Here is a 24,762-nt window from a genome sequence, read left to right as displayed (position 1 = left end):
TTTATTAAAAACATCACTATTTTCCAGGAAAAAGTATTACTACTACTGAACACCATTTTCCCATGCGTAATCCTGGAAATGGGGTTAAATCAATCATGTTATTTCTTGAACAAAAATAAAGGACAGAAGACTTTGACTCAGGAGATTTACAGTTCAGGAGACAGCTTTTCAGATTTGCAATATATCTGAGCATCTCACAGAGAAGTTAGTTACTCCTTGGGCTGAGTGCTAAAAGACTTTCTTCATTCTCCATCTGACAATCACATGCTCTCTCTTCTCTACGTTTACAGGAGCTGAAGGAACTTTTCTAAAGCCAGATGTAATTCAACAGGAAATATGTTCAATGATAAAAACCCTCCATGTAGGTATAAATCCCACTGCAGGGTAATAAAGCTCCAGCACAAGTTCTGATGTATTTCACTGCTTTGACACTGAACCTGTACAACTTCTCAGCCTATTTTAAAGCTCACGGCTCAGTCTTTATGTTCCCACCAATGTCATTAATACAAAGAGTATGTCGGATTGATTTTCATGCTGCACATTTCACACAGGTACAAGAAGAAAGAAAAATAAAGCAGCACTAGCATGGTGAAAAGGTTTGCAGCAGCTCTGACTTTCCCCAACTAGAACTGCATGTGATCATTTGCAGAGAGGGACATTTATAAAAGGAAATATGACAATAGCAAAGCTGCAAATCTCTGCAGCACATTCCAGTGCTGCACCAGCTGTGAGTTCTCATGTACACACAGAACTACTGGGCCTTGCACACAAGCTCAGCACTGGGAATGCTCTGCCAAACACGTGGACTGGGAAGGTGACACGTACTGGTTTGAAAGGCTGGTACCGGCAGCTCTCTGTCATAGTGAGAACTTTGAGCTGAGCAGGCATGACTCTGGCTGGGTTGTCCAAAAGCTGGAAGTTGGGTTCAGGCTCTTTTTTCTTTTCTTTTTCATCCTTCTTTTCATTCTCATCCTGTGGAGGGAGAAGAGAAGATCAACATGATTTCAGCAGTAACCTCTAACCTTTCACAGTTCAGCAGGGTAACATACAGTCAGGCAGCAATTCCAAAGTGTGGTGAGAAACCATTCTTTTGCTGAGGAACATGCTGATATTTATTTATCAGCTGGCACAGAAAATGCCAGCGTGGATCTAAGTGCTCTTGACAAGGCAATGCCTCACTCTCAGCTGCAGATAAAAGCAAGTTCAGCGAGAGGTAGCAGTGGAACAGTTTAACCTCTGCTTTCCCTTTCTCCTACCTTTTCTGTAAACACACTCACCACTGTTTGTCACAACTGAAGATTCTTTTATATCATTACCGAGCATATGAAAATTGCCAAAAGCCACCCTTGTATTTTTGCAGCTATAAAGCTGTCACTGACCTTTCACACTTACTGGTAATGACAGCAGTTCACCCAAAATGACTCGACCTCAGCAACTCTCTAGGGAATTACAGTGAATCCCTCCCTTATCAATGACTCAGCAGCTAGAGGCAAAAAGCAGAAGGAAAAAGACAAGTACCCTTTACATACTTTAAAAGGTGGGTCATTTTTTCCCTCTTGCTCAGGAACATTTGAATAGCAAACAAGAAAAAAAGCAGAAAAGATGGGAACAACCAATAGGAAACTACTGGGAACACCACTGAATGTATGGCACGTCCTGTAACAGCAGACTTGCTCTGGCACAGCAGCTGCTCATGGCTGTGCAGATCCCTTGGAAGCTATGGATTACTAGTCATACAACAGGCATAAGAGGGAAACGGGAAAGCAATGATACCTCTAAAACATTAGGACAATAGCAAAACACTCAAGTCAAACACAGCAGGTGGCAGCAAGCTCCCTGTTTACTATCCTTGTTTTTCTGCTCGATTCAGCCAAAGAAACTTTGAAAAAATCTGGCCACACACATGAACACAACATGTGAACCCCTTCTATTATATTGCTTCCTCTCAATATGTGTACTTAAACGCAGCTTGTAGCAATTTTAGAAGAAATATACATCTATTCAACATTTTGCTTACTATATAGAACTGTAAGAATAATTCAAAGCAAAGGCAGTGTTTGGTGACAAGGAAGCTTGACAAAGGAGGACAAAACCAAAACCCAGAGATTATACCTTGAATGCATGAGATGATGAATTTTGACATTCAGTGCCTACAACGTGGCCACACCTATGTAGGTCTAGGCAGGTTATTTTACATACAGACATTTGATCTTATGCCACGTGTGTGGGGTTTTTTAGACTAAAATTTAAAGAGGCCAAAAGGGAAAGCACCTGGGGATGCTGGTTGACCGTGAGTGAACATGGGGCAGCATGTGCTCAGGTGGCCAAGAAAGCCAATGGCATTGTGGGTTGTGTCAGCAGTAGTGTGCACAGCAGGACCAGGACAGTGACTGTGCCCTGTACTTGGGACTGGCGAGGTCAGCTTTCATGACACACCTTCCACATTTATAAGGGTGGGGAGGAAGAAGACATTTAAGTTTCAATGTGTGCACCCACCACTTCCATCTTTTCCTCTTCCTTCTTCTCTTTCTCCTTTTCCTTTTCCTTCTTCTTGGCTTTTGCAGTGATGGACAGCACAGCAGTGGAAACCTGAATATGGCAACAGATGAGGCATTCAGTGTGACCCAACACAATATACTGAGTTTCAGCCCTAGGCTGAAGTCTTCTGGGAACAAATGGCAGAAACTTTCTGAGAGGATCAGGGAGCAACAGCATTTGTCACATTGCTGGTGAGAATAAATATGGGCTCTTGGCACATTTTAACTTTTGACCAGGGAAGTCTAAAGAGAAAAGATTTGTCCAATTCACAACCTATTCAAAAGCAAGAAATGAGCTATAAGCAGTGAGCTTTGCCTTTCATCAGTTAATTTCTGGATTCCTCAGTGGCCTGGAAATCTGTCCTGTCCAGCATTGAATTCTGGTAAGATGTTTTATAGTTTTCACACCATGTCATTCATCAGCATGACATGCCTGAGGTCTCCATTGCTCCACAATTGCTCCCTAAGGGCTGCTCTGCCTGCTGCTGTGCTCTGCTCAACAGCTTTTACCATCCTGTGCCAGGAGGCAAATTGCTTCCACTATTGTCCCACTTGTGACCCCACAGGTCTCATCTTCTCCTTTTCAATACTGAGATATTCTCAGTACCACACTCACCTTTTTGGAATCCATGGAGCTGACAGGTATTATGCTAGCTCATGGGCCCACTGCTCCTTCCATATGGGACTATTTGAGAAGTGTCGCACCTAATATTTTCATCAGTTGCACTGGAGCAGCATTTTGGAGCTCAAGTCACAGAAAAGGACCCTGCTGTCCTGGGTGCTGCATATACAAGTCAGTAGGGCATGGAAAGCAGGTTTTTTATTCAATGCTTCTGCTTGACCACTTCAGACAAGGGAGGCTGCAACAATTCTGTAGTAAAGCACAATCATCAACAGTCCCAGGCGCAGCAGGAAAATTTACCTAGAATTCTGTTTCGGAGACTACAGCACTTGCCAATTTTTCCTTTGCTCTTTAGATTCCCTAGTAGTACCACCAAAGTCAATATTTATACTAGGAGGGAGAAGAGGTTAGTCTTTATACAGAAAGCCAGCTCAAATACCTTTTCTTTCTCCTTTTCCTTTGGTACCTCAAGAGGTGGGGGGTAGGCAAATGTGGACGGCTTACAGTTGGACTTGTACTGGACTTTTGGCATCTAAGACAAAGAGTTTAAAACAATGTTAGAAACTAGAAAAGCAGGGAAGAAATCCACAGCAGAGTAATTACTTTAGCTTCATTTTCCTTCCAGCAGAGACAAACACAGATCCTCTAAAGAATACAAGCTTCCCCTTCTCCGTCTCCGGAAGCTGAGAAGCTGTTATCAGTGGCAGCGGTTCAACTAGAACAATGTTATTTAATTATTCTATAATTTGACTCTGGCAAGCTATCCTAGCCCTCTCCATACACTCTATCCTATTCACACCATGCTTTGTTTTCATTGCTTCAAAGCGTTTGTGGTTTTGATGTTGTTGCTGTGTTTGTGTGTATTAACACAAAATTGGTTTAAAGATCTGCTCTGTCAATGCACGCAAACCAAGCACTGACATTCCCTTCCTGCCAAAGGACTGTACATTTGGGGGTGAGTTACCAGTGACACACATTCTCTCACTCTTGGCTACTTAAGCAAGGGTAGAAAGCATCTTCTGATAGTCAATCCAAGTTCTTAAACACCCCCATGCTGCCACATCCAGAAGCTTTTTTGTGGAACTTCCTAGCTTAGTTCTTCAGCACAGGAGACCCAGCATGGTACCCAGCTTACAGGGGCTGTACCACAGCTGATAGCTGGAAGAACAGATGCACAAGGAAAGTGCAGTACCCACGGCTGCTCAGTTTAATGTTTAGTCCCCAAGGAATCCAAACAAATCCTCTCTTCCCACTGCTAGCTTTCCTAGGGGAGAACATCACATAATTTATCTGGGAGGCCAGGGGGGAAACACATTTTTTAAAAAAATAACCTCAACCTTCAAGAGTGATAATGGGGTGGCCTCTGCCAAAGTATTCTAGAGTTCCTTTCTTTTTAAGCTAATTTGAAGTAAAGAGGTCAGTGTCTGCTCTCTACATTTTTCTTGTTCCCATTTCCACTGCCAGCTCTACAATTCAAGCCTGTTTTTCAGATTTCTTCCAATTAGTACCTTTTCTGGCACAAACAAGTCAGAAACATGCAAAGAAAACTAACAAATCCATGAACACACCTTGCAGACCACTCGAATATTCCAAGCAAATTTTCAGTCGCTTCTCATTACATACCTTAAGATCCTTGTTAAGGCCAATGACACAGGTTGGGGTGAATGCCAGCGACAAAAAGTGCGACAGAGGGAACCAGAACCAAAACTGGGTGAAGACCAAAACCCCCACCACAGAAGGCATGTGTGTATGTCCTGTCCTTGACTGCAGTGAAATGGTTACGTTATGGCCCCCTGTAAGGAATCATTAAAGTCAGTGAATTATTCATTCCTGGGTTCTCCACAAAGATACCTGAGCAATGAATGTCAAACAGCTGCTGTCAGGCCTGCACAGGCCACAGTGCTGCCAGTTTCCTCCTCTGGAACACATCTCCCTCCTTTACTGTGAGCTCAGCTTACTCAGTAAAACAGATGTACAGCATAGAGACCACACTGCTCTACAGTACCCAGTCAGGGAGTACAGCCCTTCTTCCATGCTCATTTTGCCAGGATACAGATTAGACAAAAGTACAGGCAGTGAGAGGGGAAGAAAAAGGCAAACTTTTGCCATAAACAGTTTTAAAACACAGCATCTAAATTATCCCCAAGACAAGGCTCAGGAGGAGCACAGTACATATATAGCTGAGCATACAGAAATCTTTCTTTCTGCAACTGCCTCCCTGAACTATCAGTTATTCAGAAGAAATATGCCTAGTTTTTTATCCTACACCATCTCAGTAGGAAAAAAAATTAAGCAGCAGCAACTTCAGAAGTTGTTTCTTGACATTATCAGTGTAAGCTGCACAGAGACAAGCTCCTGCAGCCTTTGCAGAAAAATTACATCTCTGCCAGACAACCAAGTCTCAGATTTGTACTTGCAAAGCAGAGGCCCAAACAACTCCATACGTTGATGTAGTGCAGAAACATCTAGCTAGAAACAAAATAGAAAGACTAGACTTGCAGACAGAATGAGAAAGTGTTAATCTGATCTGTCTGCTGATAAACACAGTGCATTGAGTTGAAGAGGGCACCAGGCAAGTCCATTACACTGAGAAGACCTGGTGCAGGGCGGTTAACTTGGTTAAAGCACTAACACCCACTTGTCAGGCCACTTTGTAGCTGAAAATCCCAAACTAGAGTAGCTTTTCCCAGGCTCACACAAACAGCCACCTCAGGCAGGGCCAGACAGCCATGGAGCTGTCTGAGTTTTAAAGACAAACAGAATTCTCTTTTGCTGCCAAAACTAATGAAAGCCCTGACTGAAGCAGTGCTGTCATCTTGGGTATCTGTCAGGGTTAGTCCCAGCAGAGGCAGTGAAGTTGGGACATTTTAATGCCCTCCTGTACGATGCTCTGCCTACATTATATCTCCTTCCTCTTAGTTTTGTGGCACCAGTAGATCTCCTGCTATTTGACAGGAAAACTCCTTCCTGCTGCATCTTTGAAGAAAGACAAAGATGGTCTTGGTTTTTCTAGGTCTGCTCTGCTGCTTAATATTTTCTCTGATATCAATCTCTTGCCCTTTCATCTGAATTTGCCACAGAACTGTGGGGGGACTGCCTGAGGTCTTGTACTTGTACTATCCTTAAATATGTCAAGCGCTGCACACTCATATTTCTGGTCTTCTCCTCCATCTTCACTTTGAACTTTATTTTACTGCATCACCATGTAAGGACCAGGCCGTGGTGATTAGCAGGTATTCTGAATCAAGCAGCCAAGGGAATGCTGCACGAGCAGCTTAATTGGACTTTATTAAACTTCTGCACTTTAATTTTCAGAATTTTAACCTATAATTCAGATAAAACCAAGAATTATCCAATCTCTGGAATTTCCTGAATGAGCAACAGGTTTAATATTCAAAAGATGCTGTCATGCTACTTTTCCTTCTGTTTTATACCCACAAAAAATCCACCCTCACTCCAAGAATTTTGCAGGGAGAAGGAAAGGTGGGGAGACATAATTCTGCACAATTGTGATTTATCTTCATGATTAAATAGCAATCCTGACTGCCTGGAAGGGAACACATTCCAGATCGTTGGCTGGATGAGTAAAAGCTGTAACATGATGCCTGGAAAAAAAAAATCAAAAAACACTAAAGAAAAAATTTCAGGGATCCTTGTACTATAAGGTCCATCTCCCAAAATTCACAATGCCACAGGGGCAAGGGGGTTTGGGGAAAAACCCCAAGTACTAAGTTAAATTTAGTGTCCTTTTTCTTATTTTATTAAAGAAAAATGTTGCTGCTGGGGCTTATCAATGACCCAGCAATGGTAAAGACCAAATTCTTCATTTCCACTTCAGTGCTCCCGAGGTACCCCACTCCTTCCATTAAACTACCAGCCTAAATGGCTGCCTCATGGTCAGAGCAAAAATCCCACCTCCAGCGTATCATTTCCCAGGATACAATGGAAATCTTGCACTTCTGCTCAAACCCTGTCATTGGAAGAGACATGGGCTTTTCTCCTTGCCCCACAAAAAAAGACAAAAGATAAAACTAAATTCAATTGCCCCAGCTGTGGCAGATAACACAAAGAACATTTTCTTCCTGGTAATAATTAAATTCTATAACTCATTGTTTCAGATAAGTACTTCCAGTTGTATAGGAGGGATAAAAATAATTTTTTTCTTTTAGGAGGCTCTAATGAAAGTGGCAATACGTTAAGAAAAGGAGTTCATAGCCTTCCCTGAGTCTCTCAGCAAGAAAAATAGGTTAAAGTTGGCACAAATTCCCATAAAGTTTATTAAAACAGGACAAATCTGGTTTCCAAATCATTATATAATACATGGGTGACACAGGAAGCAAACAAGGTTTTAGTTGTATTTTTATGATTTAATCTTAAGAGTCAGAATTCAAAACAGGTCTGTACTGCTGAGAGAAAAATCCCAGAGCCAGCTAGTTTCTGGCTTCCCAGCAACCGAGTGTGAGCATGGGAACGACCAAAATTATTCTAAGAGTTTTGTGCCAAGAACATTGCTCAGCGTGAGCTCCAGGAGGGGCACCCAGGAGGCAGGAAGGTGGTGCCTGTCACTGAGCAGGCCTGGTCATCTGACATGGCAGCCTGACATGGCCAGCAGGGAAGCTTTTTAAAGCTGCTGCCATGAGATAGGAGCAGGCAGCACCACGTTCTCTCCCATGGCACAGCCTGGAGATGCAGAGATCTCCCACAGACACTGCGGCCACACTGCAGGGAGCTGTGCCTGAGCCACAGCACAGAGACAAATCCGGAGGCTCCTTTGCTTGTGGCCTTCAGGGCTAACCTTGATCTCAAGAGTACAGGAAAAACCAGCTTGTTTCTGCCTGTTACAGGGAATAAGAAGGTGCATGGCAAGAGAAGGCCTCAGCACAAGAGAGCAGATGAGAGAAATTGTGTTTGGAAACTTGCAGAAGAGGTGCCACTGACAGACACAGCACTGTACAAATGCTACCTCAGCAGAAGGAAAAATTCAAAACATTGTCTGTCCTCTTTGCTTACAGAAACTGTCCTTAATAGGCCCTGCAACTTAGCCCTTGTGAAATGCCGATGGCCTTAGAGAATCCTATTCCTGACTCAACATTTAGTCATTAATATTAATGAAATTATGTTTTCTTTGCTAAAAAAAGGTAGCAGTAGTCTGTGAAACTAACTGGGTCTTCTGAAAATACATCAGTTAACTGATGCAGTTAACTGTGCTTCCTTCTTTGTGCAACCTCTTTTAATAATCATGAAAGTAGCAAAAACTAGTTATTAAAGATATATATATATATATATATATAAACTTATATGTGATTTTAAAAACTGACTATGTAAAGTTTTAACAGAAAAAGAAAAATATTAGGTCTGGATACCACATGATTTCTGAATTTCTGGAGCAGGTGATGATTTAGAAAAATAAAGAAGCAACCTACCATGCTATAATAAATCAACATTCACAGTGACAAAACAGAGAAAAAATAGAGAAAAAAAACCAGATAAAAAATTAGAGAAAAAAATAGAAAAAAAATTACAGGAAAAAATAGAGAAAAAAATATTGTATTTGTCCAGACTTCTGGACATGAATTCAGCACCAAGGACCGGGCTGAGTCTCTCCTAGCAGAAACATGCTGATACAAGCTGAAACTACAAAACAAAATTACTGTTTCTGTAATTAGCTAAAATTCCTTGAAAATTGGAATTTCTTGCTACTATGACATGACAAGCATAAAACCAGCACCCCATCTCCCAGATGAAATTTGCTGTTGCAGAGATTGCAATGAAACAAGTTTAAGAAATTTTAGCAGCTTTTTGGGGAATTACCTGCATCCAAAATGCCTTGTGCCAGGATTGCTCCAAACTTTGCCATAACATCATCATGCTTATCATTGATCACTTTGGAATAGAGCTGCCTGAACTGGCTGACCTGGTTAAAAATAATAAAAAAGAAAAAAAAAAAGAGAGAAATTATAAAACTGACTGCATGAGTCAAATAGTCCATCTTTAGTGGAAGCATCTTCAATTTCTGCACCCTACAATGACATTTGCATTTTCAACAGCTTTAGCCACTGGTATTACAAGTCACCCCAATAATAATTAATTACAGAGATTTTTCTCCACTTGAAGATATCCATATACTACTTTTAAAATATTCAGGATGGACACGCATTTCCAAATCACATTTTGCAAAACTTAAAGGAACACCCTGACAATCTCTATGGTGTCACTGGAATAAAAGAGCAATTGATGAATTTGTAGTAAGAACTATTCTATGTTCTTATGTGACTGACACTGCACTTTAATAAATTTCCTCCATTTCCTATTGCTGAAAACCTCCAACTTTTTCCATTATTCCTGTACAGTATTTCTTCTGTACTGTGAGGCATCATCAGCAAATTTTGCTACTGTACTCCTACCTTTTTAGTGAGAATTAGTAAAGAAAATATTTAATAAAGTAACATTTTATACCATGGTATGTTCACCACAATACCTTAAGAACACAGTAAAGGAAAATGGTAAATCTTTGCTTATGTTATCATCATTCCCTTGAACCATCTTTCACTAGTTTACCAAGTATTGAAGAGACAGAACAGTATCACATCCAGCAATATCTAAGGCTTTACCATAAATTAATAACTTAGGTCTTTTAATATATGCAGTGGAGCAACAATACAGCTCAAGTATAATTTTCATAGTTGAAAAAGCAGACCATAAAATCCCAGTCTGCAATCCAGTCAAAACCTGGGAAGCCGCATCACACCCACAGCGTGTCTGAAAGAGTATTTCTTATCTCTTTTTAAATTTTAATTTTTATCTAGATACTCATGTGACATTTTGTCTTTTTTTTTTTCTTTTTACATACTATGCCTTCATTTGACATTCTCAAAAACAAAGGAAGCATTTTTGAATACGGTTCTTCCAAGATGTCTTTAACAAGCTTCCCCCCACTACTCCCCACTTTGTTCCTGATATTCCAAATTCTCTATCTACACCTGCAGCCACAAAGAAGACAAACTTCTAGCTCAAGGCAGTAGGGCCAGACACTGCCACCAGAGACACTGAACAGTTTCAAGAATTGCAGACACAGTTGAAGTTTCCAAGCATAAAACCTTAATACCAGACAATCTCCAGACACGTCTCACATCCAAAGAGTTTGGATGTGGATGTTTGGATGTTCCTGGTGCTCTGCAGGGACACCAGTGACCTTTGCTCTGTGACAAATGTCCTACCACACCAAGCTTCAATACTACCACTAGAAGGGGCTTTGGCACAGCCTCTTATGTTCCCAGAGCCTAAATGTACCTGGGATGGAGGCTGAAACACTGACCAAGACACTCAGGACAGCATCCAGCAAACTGCTGGTCCCCATCCATGCAGGACACTCTGAGCTCCAGAGCTGTGCCAAGGGTGGTCAACACAGAGCACCAGGAGCAGCCTTCAGGCATCACTCCTACCACATGTGGCCTGCTTGGGGAATCTCAAAGCTTTGCAGAAAGATTTCACACCTGTGAAAAAACATCCATTCATACAACTGAGTCAGTGACATGAGAACTGCGCTGAGAATAACATTTTGTTAAACTGGGATTCATCAGGATAAAAAATAAATATTGAAACAGAATGAAGAGCTGTCTGAGGGGATGAATCACACAGCAGGAGTTTCTCAGCAAGGCACGAGATCAGATTCCCCTGTAAAAGCACACCAGAGCCATGAGATATTCCTGCAGCCAAGGCAATGCCAGCAGTGCATTTCACATGTGAATTTTTGACCAGCAGCAGTAAGACGTTAAGACCAGACCTTTGAGATATTATGTCCAATATCTGGGCTGGAAACAAAAGACAGAGACATCTGTCCAACCCATAAGCATTATACCCAAGAGCTGCAGCACTGCTTGGCAGCCCTGCACACTCCAGAGTAAGACCCTGCTTTCTGCAAAAGTTTTCAATGCAGGGTAACTCATCACACCACTTAAAACAGAAGTGCCCTAAATGAACAGACACTCTCTAGGTGACATCTTCCCTGCCTTCCCTCCTTCACAGTAACCCAGTGATACTACTTGCCACCTCAACTCACTCAGCACTGATGGCATCTAACCTGATTAAGCCACTTTGTGATACCAGAAGACATTAACATTCATACAGGCAAGTCTGTCCTGTTAAATAGGACTGCATTAAAATTACTGTTTCACACCAATGGACAGTCTTACTACCATGAAGCACCAGAGCAACCAAGCACTTTTAAACAGCAGCAAAACAACAAAACAACAATTCTCTGAAACAGCAGAATGCTTTTATTAGAACTGTTAGGGGAAAACAGCAGCTATTTCCATTTTTCTGCCTAAGTCAAACAACTTGTGTGCTAATATTAGTTCTCTACTCATCAATTCCTTTTTGCATTAAAATGTTTTTAGTTATTCATCCCCCAAATAATTTGCAATTATTAAAAGTAAGAAAAAGGAGCAACATAAATTACCAGGGCAGCCACAGAGACAGATGTGTGGCAGGGAGATACTGCACACACAATGTAGGGTTTATTCTGAGTATACAGACCAAACTCTGCTCTTGCATCACTCCATTTATGCTTTTGCAAGCTCTCACAATTTTTATTTATAAAAGCTTACACTGAGGTTTACATGTTCAATATAAATGGTTTGCTTCTTAGATCTGACCTCTTTGTACATTGGAAAAACACCTTAGTTTGCATTTGCAGCATGGAAGAGGGCCTCAAAGGCAGCCACATGCAGACCAGGTGAACCTACGCCTTCAGGTATTATTTGGAACAGACACAGAAACAGAAGCAACATGTGAAACAATTTGTCTGTTGAGCCGAGGAGCAGAATTCCAGTGGCACTGTTTACAGCATGTAGTTCCCTTGACTCTGGGCTTAGCTTCTGGGTTTGGAATATTTATGAAAACAGACATATGTTACAAAGCTCATTTGGTGGACTGTAATCCAGAATTTACACTGTAATCAAATCTTCAGAGAACTAAACTCTGGGTGGAGTGAGAAGGCATTCAGCAGAACTGGTGTCTGAACTGACAGAGCAGCCCTTGGAACAGAGGGCAGGAACACCTCACTTGGGAAGGTAAGACAGGGCTAGAAAGGGAAATCATCCACCCCCCTGGACAGGTGCACTGCCCCTGTGAGCACCCCTTCCCTAATAAACCTTCCTCAGCTCCTACTCACATGTGCATTAACAGAGCACATGAACAGAACACCCAGGCAACAAGCTCACCAGGACCCTGCCAGCTTTGGCACCAGGACCCTGTGCAGGGCAGTAAGGTGTCTGAGACACTGACAAGGGACCAAGGACAGAAACCTGGCTGCTCAACCTGAGCACATCAACTGCCACCTCTCCAGGTGACAGGGACAGGTTACAGACCAGCTGAGAGCAGGCATTCAATGAACAAGCACTTAACAGCTGCAGTAAGAAACAGTCCTTATGCCATCTATTATAAAAATACAAAATATGTAATTCCTTCTCAAGAGCATTCTGTGCTCATGTAAGTTCTGCATACCTGTGCATCGTGAGCCATGGATCACTGCCAGGCCTGGAAAATGCACTAAGTAAGTGTGCCCTTTCCAGAGTTTAAAGTCAATGGAAGCAAAATTGTTCTATGAAAGGGTGAGAGATTATCCTGCTCAGACTTAGGGGTTTGGCCAACTCAGACCAAGAATTAAGACCAAAGGTCTCAACACTCAAATGCATAACAAGCCCACATGCTTGTTCAGGCTGTTCCTACAAAGCAAATGCTTTACAGGAATGGGAATTTTGACTGGATCAGGTCCCAGCTGAAAACATTCCTTGCTGCAGAGGAAAGCCTGCTTTGGCAGCTCTGGCTGCAGCAGTTCAGGAAGGTATTAACCTCACATGGGGCTAATGCTCCATCTCTTGGGAGAAGGTGCTGGGGGACTCATCTCCTACAAAATGGAGCAGGATGTCAACAGCCAGCCAGTTCTTAAGCTGTTGAAGCAAAACCTGCCAGAGTTTGACTAGTAAAGCTCTTTTATCTGCTATTATTTTTCCTTCAAACCACAGCAACAAGCACAACCCAAACTACTGTGTAAGTTTATTTAATATGCTATGAAACTCACAAGCTTTGTTCTCCCTTGAAATCGTCAAGCACTTAAAAATTCTACAGCATTTGGAAATGCTACCTAGAAATTTATTTGGGCAGCTTCCAGAAGGAACACTAAAATATAGACAATGACTCATTTAATCTTTCTAACAAAACACACACCCCATTCTGATAACTAGTGCTGGCCAAAATGACATGGCACTGAGTTCAAATGAAGCCAAACACAGAACCTTGGAAACAGTGAGGAAACAACAGAGACTTTGAGATATGAGAATGATACAGCACCATTTCCTACCACCAAGAGCTGTCATTTATCAGGCTATTTACCACTTCTCTCTCCACCAGACAGTATTCATGCACATGAAGCCCAGGAGATTGTCAAGAACAAGATTTTATAAAGAGTTAATTACAGGAAATACTGGCAGGTGATGTGCACAATGCTTCTGGCAAATGCAAGCTCTTAAGAACAAGAGCATTAACAAAATATAATAAAATAGGTTTTAAATGGTTTGCATGTTGTATATCTTCTTCAATAGATGAAGTTATTCTGCATACATTTGCCCTCTTGAAGGAGTGAACAGAAGCATCTCACAGTAGTGGGCTTTCATAAAGTAAAGCTGCTACCAGAATATTGCAAAATCATTCTTGCACCCTAGCAAGACCTAGCATTTCATCTAAATGGGGGAAAAAAAATCCCAACAGCAATCTGGTCCTGGTTTCTTCACATCTTAAAGACAACAGGCCAATATGATTGAAGGAAGATGGAGATAAAAGCCATTATGACTGAAGGAGAATGGAGAAAAAGGCTTGACCCTGTTTGATATTTTCTCATTTTGCCAAGATGACTATCCTAACACAAAACCAGGAATTAAATTTACTTTTTCAAGTAGTTCAACATGTAGTTTGTCTCCAAAACTGCTGACTTAATTGCCCTGCAGGTTGCAAACATATTCTGAAGTTGTCATTGATTTCTGTTATGATGACCTCATCACATAATTTAGGATTCCATTATACAAAATAAACTTGTTAATATTGTATATCTGGTACTAATATGGTTCTTAAATCTATCAACAGAGGTCAGGAAAAATCACATTGGCTGCACATAGAGGAATTGTTTCAACTCCAAAGAAACCAAATCACCTTTACTCAACACTTGCTATCCGTTTTTGGCCCTTAAGCATTGCAAGTTCAAAGAGTTCACGTAATTACAATTCTTTATTTCACAATCCTTTATTTAAACTATTTAAATTTAAATTCTTTGAATTATTCATTTAAACAAAGATTGAGCACAACAAAAAGGAGGACCGAACACAACAGGAAGATCACAATGAAGTTAATTCAAAGGCATACATCTACCCTTTTCTCACAATAAAAATGGCTTTTTTAAACCAAAATACTTTGATTCTTAAATCTCTGCTTATTCCTGGCATTTTGGTGTTGCAACGCTCTCAAAACTCTGACAGCATTTTATTCCCAAAAAAATCCTGAACTATTTAAGGAAGACTGTTTGCTACCATCTTTCCAAAATGATCATCAGAGAATTGAAAGTATTTCTAACCCAAAGCTCACTAATAATAAGTTAACTAAAAAAATATATAAAATCCCAGAAGAGACAAAACCAAGCAGCAATGACAGGAAGCTGGCCAGGCTCTATGACACGATCTTAACTAAAACCACCATCTTCTACATGCAAAGAATCACAAAGTATTTAGAAGCAGTGAGATGATAATACATAAAATTTAGCTTCTCTGTAACCCCATCAAGACTGTACAGCTTGTGGGTTACAAAAACCATCACATTCCTCCTCCTAGGTCCTTATTCAGCAATTCAAATACCCATATGCACCAAGTCAGACCCTGTGGCACACAGCGTCCAGCATGTCACTCAGGAATCTAATCAGATCAAAATATGTCCTGGCAATCTAAAAATGGCTCCTTTTCTGAAGAACTACCCCTTCACATCAGAGTTAAGTAATTTTTTTTTCAGATTGGCAGAGAGCTCCAAAAAAAGTTTCCCATGGATAATGACTAACTTAATTGGAAGCATATCCCTCAAAATATTTCTTTTACTTTTGAGCAAGAAACAATAATGGTTATAACCAACTTTTGGGGTATTTATAAAAAACAAAATTTGTGGATTCTGTACTTAGTTCCTGAATTGGCAGAATATTTTAGGTATTATTTATTAATCTGGAACTTTGTTTCGGTTTGTTTTTTAATATCTGTAGCGCTTCTTTGACTAGACAATTAATTACCTTCTGTATCTATATCAGGCAATAATTTGGCATCAAGCTGTTTCAGTTTCTGGCCCCATTTTTAAACAAGCCACTGACTCCCAAGCTACATATCTCATCCTGTATTTGCTGGCCAACTATTTTAACCACCTGCTTTTATCAAGCAAAAGTATCACGTCAAGGTTTCCAGGCCTCTTTGGGAAAAGAGATCTGCCTTATTACACACCTCAAATAATGTTTTCACTAGCTATTTTCCTACCCTATTTTCTTTAGGACAAACAGTCTTTCACCTATCATCTCAAAAAGCCAGAAACTCCAACACGCAGACTCAGTAAGTGACTCATGTTTTAGGATGGCTGACTGATTCAGAGTTGACTGCAATTCCCATCCCAAGAGGATTAGGGTGCTTTGCAAACTAAAATGAATCAATCCTCATAATGTCCTTTCACAGATAAATCCCTAATTCTTTCTGGTGGGAAACTGAGGCACTGCAGAGCTATATAATTTGTCCAGTACTAGAGCAACACAGAATAATTAAACCTGATCTCCTATATTGAGGCCAGCATTCCAATCACCTGAACAAGGAACAAACAATAAAAACAACAATTAATTTCTTTCCACAGAGAGATAATTCAACTTCACATTACAGAAACTTTGTATCTTGGAAGACAGGGGGATCCAACAGAAGTCTAGTGTTCTCCACTGGTTTATTCAAGTGAACTACTATTCTTGGCTTATTCACCTGAATTACAGTTCTGATAATACAAACAACATTCCCAGATTCTGCTCAGTGAAAACGAACATTTTTCTTTATTTTTTTTTTTTAATAGTTCAAAGGAACAAACTGTCTGCCAAAAAATTTTCATGTTCCATGACTTAGAAATACCCAAATACCTGCATTTGTAGATTTCCTTCTCTGACTTTCCCAAGTAAAATTTTCCACTGGACAGAGGCTTTTTTCCCTCTTCCCATCCAAATGCAGTAAAAAGGTGTCTGTTTTTATCACAGTTCAATTTCTAAAATGTCATCAATAAAAGCAACCAATATGCAGCAGATAAATAGCAAAGTACCAGCTACTGCTCTGCCTCAGCACTCACCAGAGCAGGTGAAATGTGGAACCTCAGAGCTTCTCCAATGTGGACTTTTAGTCTGTACAAATGTTTGCATATCATCACCTGTCACACACTCACAGGGAACCTACTTTTAAAAACTAAACACAGCATATGCAACACTTTTCACTTTATGAGCAGAAAACTCCATTAAAATAAGGAGTTATAAACTCACTAAGCTAGTTCTGAAAGTTCTGAAGTTGTTTCACCTGAAAAATGAACTACAAAGGAAACATTGTTCTAACAGGACCTCTCTGCATGACCACATCCAAAACTAAGCTTAGTATCATCAAAACCAATGTCTTTACAGTCACTTTCCTATCATTACAAGGTGCTTTGAGACCTTTTAAAGAAGAGCATTTATTCTTGTGTGCCCAGGGTTAGAATGCTGCCCTCCATCAGCCATGTTCCCATCATTCAGAGCACATGCTCTAATCCAAGCAGGAGCTTCCCACTGTACATTCAGCTCTGGCTCCTTACAAGGCATGTGCAGTCTCTTGCCAGTGCTTACATGCAGTGCCAGGCACTAAAGATTTGGCGTCCAAGACAATTTCCCACCTAAGAGGCACGTGAGGTATGTGAGGTGTGCCACAATACCTTTGGGCAGGTGATCTCAGTCTGCTGGATCATGATAAGGGCAGACGCAATGAGAGCTCCTTGACGCACGTAGTTCACAGGATCATTTGTCATTGGCTCAAGCAAATTGATTGCTTCCTAAAAAAAAAGAAGAAATACAGAGTCATAGAGTTAATACTACTATTTTTAGAATGCCAGGATTCAATTCTCCAATGGAAGGTTATCAGATTGATGCTATGAGATATACTTAAAAAAATGTGTTGCCTGCTCTTGGCAAACGATGCAGAAATCTGTATTTCTCTAGATTTTAATCTAAAGATTGTGAAGAAAAGAAATGCGAAAAACAAATGAAGGATGGATGGAACAAAATCTACCTGCAGAAACAGGGCAACAGCTAAACAACAGGTAGAAGCAACAGATGTGTTCATCACATTAGATTCCAAATTCTTTGCCTTATACTTTATTGTTAGCACCTGTAGAATTCAGCATCTTTTAAGCAATCTCTTGTTCAGAGTATACTTCTGTCCATACTTAAACTGAGGACATGAACAAATGCAGCTGAGTGCAGAGTGCAAGAGTTTCCCAGTTCAGACCCCTCTTGGTGTTACTTCCATTAGGTGAGGCTTCTAAAAACAAGTTAATTTTATACAGAACATTATTTCAAAGAACCACTTCTAAAATAATATCATGCCTTCACTAAGACTGCTTTTGCCATCTGAGCTGTGTTGGAGGCTGTACTTCTTCACCTGAAGGTGACTCATTCACTCTTTGGCAAGCATTCAGTACCATGGATGAAACGCCCACTATGACAAAATGCAGAACTTTTTGATCTTTAAAACTGAATCTATTTGGGCCTTCAAAACCTACTAATAGAAGCTCTGCAAGACATGTTTCTGTGTAATCAGATGGTTTAGGTCATCATACAATGTATCTGGAAATAAAACAAGACTCATTCTTGCGACTAAAAGCATTTCCACTTAAATTAACTTGTCAGATGCAGCAGGTTAAAAATAACTAACTCCTTGATTCCACCTTCCACTTGAGAATAATGCGACCTGGATAAAAATAGGACTCTCAGATCTGCTTTCAAATCTGCATGCTTTAGCTACTAAAGATGGCAGGCAGTGCACGTCAGCATTCTGTGATTTTGGCAGCACAAGTGACATTCGGGAGCGCTCACGCAAGAGCCACAGACCAAATGTTTAATACAGGAAGAGATGAGACAGATAAGCAAGAGATTTATCAAAGACTGAGAAGCATGACATATTACTTTGTCTGTGCACCTGTTCTGAAACTGCAATTCTGTACCACTACAGATTATTATACACATGTGGGAGAAGCAGAGGGAGCTTATTTCCAAGTTTACTTGCTGCTTGTTCCAATGAGTGCTCACTTCCCTCAGCAGAAGCGGAATCCTACTATAAATGGTCTGATAATCCATGAGAATTAACCCTCACTGATACTTATAAAGTGAGAATACATAAAATGTGCTGGTTGTTAATTACACTCCTGAAACTACAATACATTTAATTAAATTTCATTGCACTTGGCTTTACTATATGGATCTTCCATGAATCATGTATCACAGGAAAGATGAAAAGAGCTAGAAGTTAAGCAAAACACATGCTGTTTTCCTGTCACTGGCACTCCAAGGGCAAAGAAGTATTGATTTTGGAGTACTGAACATACATTTAAAGTTCAGTGGCAATTTGACAGTAAGAAAAATCTAAGAAAAGTTTTGAAGACAAAATTCCAAGAATGTGGCAGTTATGTATAAAAACATTCTAATTTACCTATTCTGTAAAGCAGGAAAAGAAACTCTATGCCCAGAAAAGTTAAAGAATTTAAAGTAGTGCAGTACTCCAGCTGGCTGGTAGTGTACATGTGCGAGAAATCCATCTGCATATGTGATGTCTGCACACAATGTGTCTGACACAGGAGGGAGCAGGAACAGTCTTGGCCACAGATGCTTCTTTCTGGCCCTCACCTTGTTTCCAGTGCCTGCACAGCAGATCCCCAAAGCCATGGCAGCCCCATAACGCACGTGGGGATTGTAGCTCTCTGACAGCAAAGAAACCACGCTTGGACACTGCTCTGGAGTCCTAGAGAAAGGCAAAAAAAAAAAAAAAATATTATTAGTGTTCTTCAAAATATGGCACTGAGCTTCAAAATACGGTGGCTTCATTCTCTTCACATCTGAAAATTTCAAATTGCTCTTCCACACTGTATGTTTTTTCATTTCTCAAAACTTAACCAGAGGGGAGGAACAAATGGGCTAAGAGAACAGAGTAATAAACTTCCCTATCACTGCAGATAATCACACACAGTTCCCACTAGTGAATTCTTCCTTAGCGCTTATTTTCTGCCCTTAAAAGATCACCCAGAATGATGTATCTATTGAGGCTGAAGTCTTGATCTCCAGAAATCATGCCTTTTTGACAGGCTTTCCACTAGCAGAGGTTTACCCTCTGTAAGACACACAGCACTAAATTTCCCATCAGCAGACACAAAACTCACCTCCAGTATCAATCAACCTTCAAGGTTGGTGGGTCCCAAACTCCCTTTTGCAATCACAGCTTCTGCCAACTCCTCCTCACCCCCACCTACTGCTGTAAATCACAGCACAGGAGGAAATGCTGATACAACACACACTTCCAATCAGTTTATGAGCAACGTCTACTGCTGCCTCCTTATAGTTTCATGCTAGGACTGTTGCTGCCTTTTAAGAGATCTGAAATGAGTATACATGCTCTAAGCCTTGCCAGCTTGGAACCAGTGTCCTACTGGTCACTACAAGAACAAAACTTCCAGCCCAGTGCTGGAATATGAAAGAGAGCCTTAATTTCCCACAGCCAGAAGCATACGTTGCTCATGCAAACAGCTTTGTAAATACTGAGTATTTCTGAAATAGTGCAGAACTCACAGGTGTTAATATATTGATTTATTTTCTATCTTCATGGTCATATTTATCCCTGGTTTCATTTTAATGCCACACAATAATATCAAATACTGCCAGTTTCAGCATACCGAGTCTCATGGCACGATGAACAGAAGAGCAATGCAGGAATGCAGTTGGTAAGTAAATGCTCATGAAGAAGAAAGATGTAAAACCATAAATTGTAAGTGATTTCATTATATCTGTTTATAGAGTGAACATCATCTGGCTCTTCATGCTATCTCACTGTGTCTTGCAGCCCAGACTAGCATTTTAACTATCACATTCACAATCCTATAAGCAGTCTTGCAATCCATTTACTTCTGCTGTAAACTGATTTCAGACTAAAATGTACCTAGGAAGAAGGCAGGAGCACATTAGTTTTCGCTTCCTTTCTTACATTTGCTACATTGAAAGATGGAGAGTGGAGGGTGCCAGCAGTACCTGTTTGTACACAGGAATTATGGCATCATGTAAAATAATTGCCTGTCAAGGCACTCAACAACTCAAGAGAGAGGAAATATATAGAATATACTCCACTATAGAATATACTCCAGAATGGATTTTATTTAAATAAATAATAGAAAACAGTAATGAAAAAGACTTTGAGCAATAATCGAATTCATTCTCTTCTTTCATTGTGATGGGAGACAAAAGACCTGTTCATATAATGGCACACTCATACTTCAGTTACACTCTACACATATAAACAATTAATTTCTACTCTAGCTATTCCCATTTCAACACTTTCCCATGGTCTCCTCAGACAGCTAGTCCTGAACTCCTCTTTGCATTCCTCTCTCCTACTCCAGCTGACAGGCAGCACCACCACACAGGCTCCAGTCCTCCTCCAGAACTGCTGAAGTGGCCCAAAGGCACCCAGGCTTCAGAGGCTACTCAATGCCTCAGCAAGCACCCACATCTTCCCCCACCCACTACTTCCATCTGAGTCTTCCCAAAGCATCCACATGGGGAAAGAATCCCACCTACCAACATCACCTTACCACCCCCCCAGCCTTCAACGGCAGCCAAAAAACCCACAAGAGAGAAGGAAATACCAAGCTGCTGGAAACTGCTGCCTCTAAGATGAAGCCATGATGGCAAATGTTAAGAAAGGGAGAAAAGCTGGGCAACAGAACAGTTCTGTTGTGCCCCATGAAGAAGACCACAAACTAAAAGACGTATTTAAAACTATCAGTCTCTTGCTCAAATAACAATCTTAGACAATGTTTTCTTTAAAATGAGCTGATGTGGAGACCCGAAGACACAAATCCTATCATAAATGAGGCCAAGCATTCAGCTGCACAGAAGACTTCAGCTCTTGCACAAAGACCCTTAACACCTTTGTGTTTGCTTTACTTCAGATAATGTTAAACAAGCATATTATGAACCAAAGAAGAGAAAAACACTTTCTGGCAATGATGTGACTATGCACTCTGAAGCATTAATCATTAAATGCCTGTCCAGAAAGCTGGATTTTATAGAATCACTAACTTGGACACATATTTGTGTCTGCAGGCTCAGAAGTTCTAACACAGTTTTTATTATAAAATCAGGATTGACGTACACTAATTGATTTTTGAATTCTCAGCCAGATCTAAATTATTTGTGGCCATTATTTGAAATACTTTTATCTCAAATCGATCCATAAAATGGTCAAACAGGCCTTCCATAAATCCACTTTGGGAGTCACAGCAACTTAACAGGGCCCACCACTTTCCTCAGTTCTCTCAAAATGTTAGTCTTAAAAAAATGTCTTCTCACTTAACAGAAACCTAGAAGGCAGATCAAAAAGTGGGAAAGAGTCTTGCAAAAGTGTGTATTGGAGGAACAGGACCTCAGTGCACAAGAGCATTGTTGGCATCAATGCTTAAGCAGTAACATTTGCTTACTCCTTTATTGCTGAGATGTTTGTAATTACAAAGTCCAACACAGTGTTGCCAAAGGTCAGCCCGCATAAACCCAAACCCACGCTCCAATAATTTATAAAACCCAAAACTATTCTGTCAAGTGATCAAAAGAAAAGTCAGAATGCCCTCATAAGCAGTCCCACGCTGCAACTCTGCTCCCATGGGTATTACTTCCATCTGGGTAATCCAGTTGGGGAGTATGTTTAAAACATGACCATGTTCTCCTTCCCCTGGCCCTGCACAGAGAGCAGAGCTCCTTGAGCTGCTGACGTGACATCCAGCACAATCCAGAGGGAAGAGGGACAGTCCCCCTGCTGATGGAGGAAGTTTCTGCTTCACTGGTACCAAGCCTCACACAGGCTCCCAAAGCAGGTCCACCCTCCTGGCTCCCTGCTGGAGACCTCCACCACTCTGCTGACTGCTGATGGCTCAATCAATGCAGTTACAGAGTAGAAACCTCTGATGACAGATGGAGAGAAATAATGAAGAGTGTGAGAAATCTTAATAACACTACTAAATAAGAGAAATGGTTTGTCACAACTCACACTCAGCAACCCACTACTCCTACTCAGTCCTAATACAGATATCTGTCATTATTGCAAGTTAAGCACAGAAAATAACATCACATGAAATACCAGAATAACAGTTGGAAATTCAATGGGTGGACATTTTATTTGCAGACACAAATTTTTCCTCCCCTCTTTAAAATCACAGTAAAAATGCTAAGCCTGGAGTAGATTTAATGTATTTTGAGGACAGAATCAATGTACCATAGTCGTCTAGCATGACCTTCCCATAAGAGAGTCCAGTAATTTCATCTTAAAATTCCTACATTAAAGCCTAAGGCATGTCTCTAAACTGGACTGTGCATCTTAGAAAGATAGACAATGTCTATTTTTGAAAACCAAATTATCTTTAATGCACTGGTTCCTTCCTTTTTTCCTAACACTGGTTTTACTCAAGCAGTGTGCTTTTGCAATTACACTTTACTACAACAGCAAAATGATGACAAAAAAATGGCCCAATTATTTCCTTCATTTTATCTGCAAATTGCTCAGCTGCTCCTACATAAGCCATGAAACCACAGACGTCAGTGAACCCAGACCTTCACACAAAAAATCCCAGCATCATAACTAGCTTCAACTTTGTTCTGTTACCAGGAAATTAAGTTAATAAAGAAACAAAAAATCTAAAGAAGTTTCTTCCATGAGACTTCAACAGTGTAGTCAGCCAGAGTTTTGTTTCCACCCTACATGAGGATCAGTTTTACTGTTGTGATAAAAGGGCTGCAGATGAAGGACTTCCTCCAAGATCCAGTTCAGTTTGCTTCAGAAGTCAAACAAAATCATAAAGAAAAATAAAGATGCACCAAGACAGCAATAAGAGATTCTCAGCAAAACATAATAGCTGGCATTTTATTAGTTTTACTCACCAACTGGCTGCTCTTGAAACCTCCGCAAGAAACAAACACCTACACTATGGATTTTGAATCTTCCCAGAAATTAGAACCACTGAAAACACAGAGGAGCTGCCTGCCTCCAGCCCAGCTGCCTTAGCCTCAACTCTGAACTCCTTTCTGGGGCTGTTATTTCTTTGATATATCTATATAAGGAAATATATCTATATCTATATGTATATGTATGTCATATTCTCTCCATACAAAGCTGATACTTCGTTTGTAAGTAGCCTAGAGTTTCTGAGAAAGCAAAGATAATTTTGAATTCTGCAAAACTTCCAAAGAGAGATGACAGAAAGCTTTTCTTAAACTTCCAGTGCAAAAATTAACAGAATGAAAACCAGGATGTTGATTGTTAACACAGACTAATATGAAAAAAAAACCACCCAGGTCAGCTGGACACAGAAGGTGGTCAGAGTCCCTTTCTATCAATGTTGTTGACCTAAACTGTTTTTTTTTTTTTTCTGGAAGACTTTACAATTGCAATACCTGCAGATATTGTAGCTCTCATTAGGCTTTGCCTCCAAGAGCCTTATTGAGCTACTGAAAGTTGAGGATCACAGTTAGCTACATTGGCTCTTAACAATCACTGTAATCTTTTTTTTCCCAGGAGGCATGCAACAAGATAAACTAAAAGCTCAGACTGCCATATCTTGGAGCACATTCCACTTCAAGTGTCTTAGATCACAGATCAGTTAAAACCACATCCTTTGAGTACTTTATCTCCAATCCTGTAAGCTGCACATCTTCAAGGTTAATGCACTACTGCAATTTTTCTTTATATTTCAGCAATTTTAAAATATGAAACTCTACATATATAAACATAAAAATACATCATAGCATCAATAAGTAAATATACAGAATACTCAAAAAAACTCCTCACACTGGTCTCATGATCGAGACTAAAAATGGAAGCATCTGAAGCATCACTAACATGCACTTATTTTTTAGTCTAAATATTTAAGGACTATACAACTCACTGAAAAATGAAACATCAGAGAATTGAAGAACAAGGTCAAATATATCTTCTAAATTCCTCATTAAGTGTCCCCAGTCATATTTCATAAGAATCTAAATATTTATAACTTTTTAAAACTGTTGGTCATGAATTAATCATTTTATACAGAACTATTTCCACAAGTTGTTTTAGCGGTGCAGTGGCAATTAAAAAAAAAAAAAAGCTTAACAGAAGTTTCATTTAATCCATAAATGAGTTAATAAAGCAGAAATGCAGATATTAACTGCACAGTTTTTGTTCTGGAGCAGGGGAAGTGCAACAGAAAGGGAGATATATAGAAAACAGAAAACCTGCAGAGAAA

General features: G+C 40.2%; 1 protein-coding gene across 1 annotated transcript in view; it reads right to left on the bottom strand.

The window, feature by feature from the left end:
• Window positions 1-24,762, bottom strand: part of PSMD1 (proteasome 26S subunit, non-ATPase 1) — a 64,008-nt gene that overhangs the window by 2,162 nt on the left and 37,084 nt on the right. The window contains 7 exon segments of the mRNA NM_001256467.1: window positions 826-972; window positions 2,497-2,589; window positions 3,599-3,691; window positions 4,783-4,952; window positions 8,971-9,073; window positions 17,164-17,280; window positions 19,130-19,244. Coding sequence (NP_001243396.1) covers window positions 826-972; window positions 2,497-2,589; window positions 3,599-3,691; window positions 4,783-4,952; window positions 8,971-9,073; window positions 17,164-17,280; window positions 19,130-19,244 — 838 coding nt within the window.

The sequence above is a fragment of the Taeniopygia guttata genome, chromosome 9 (assembly GCF_048771995.1).
Source record: "Taeniopygia guttata chromosome 9, bTaeGut7.mat, whole genome shotgun sequence".
In the NCBI taxonomy this organism is placed as follows: domain Eukaryota; kingdom Metazoa; phylum Chordata; class Aves; order Passeriformes; family Estrildidae; genus Taeniopygia; species Taeniopygia guttata.
Note: the sequence above shows the minus strand (reverse complement) of the source record. Positions and strands in the feature narration are given on the sequence as shown.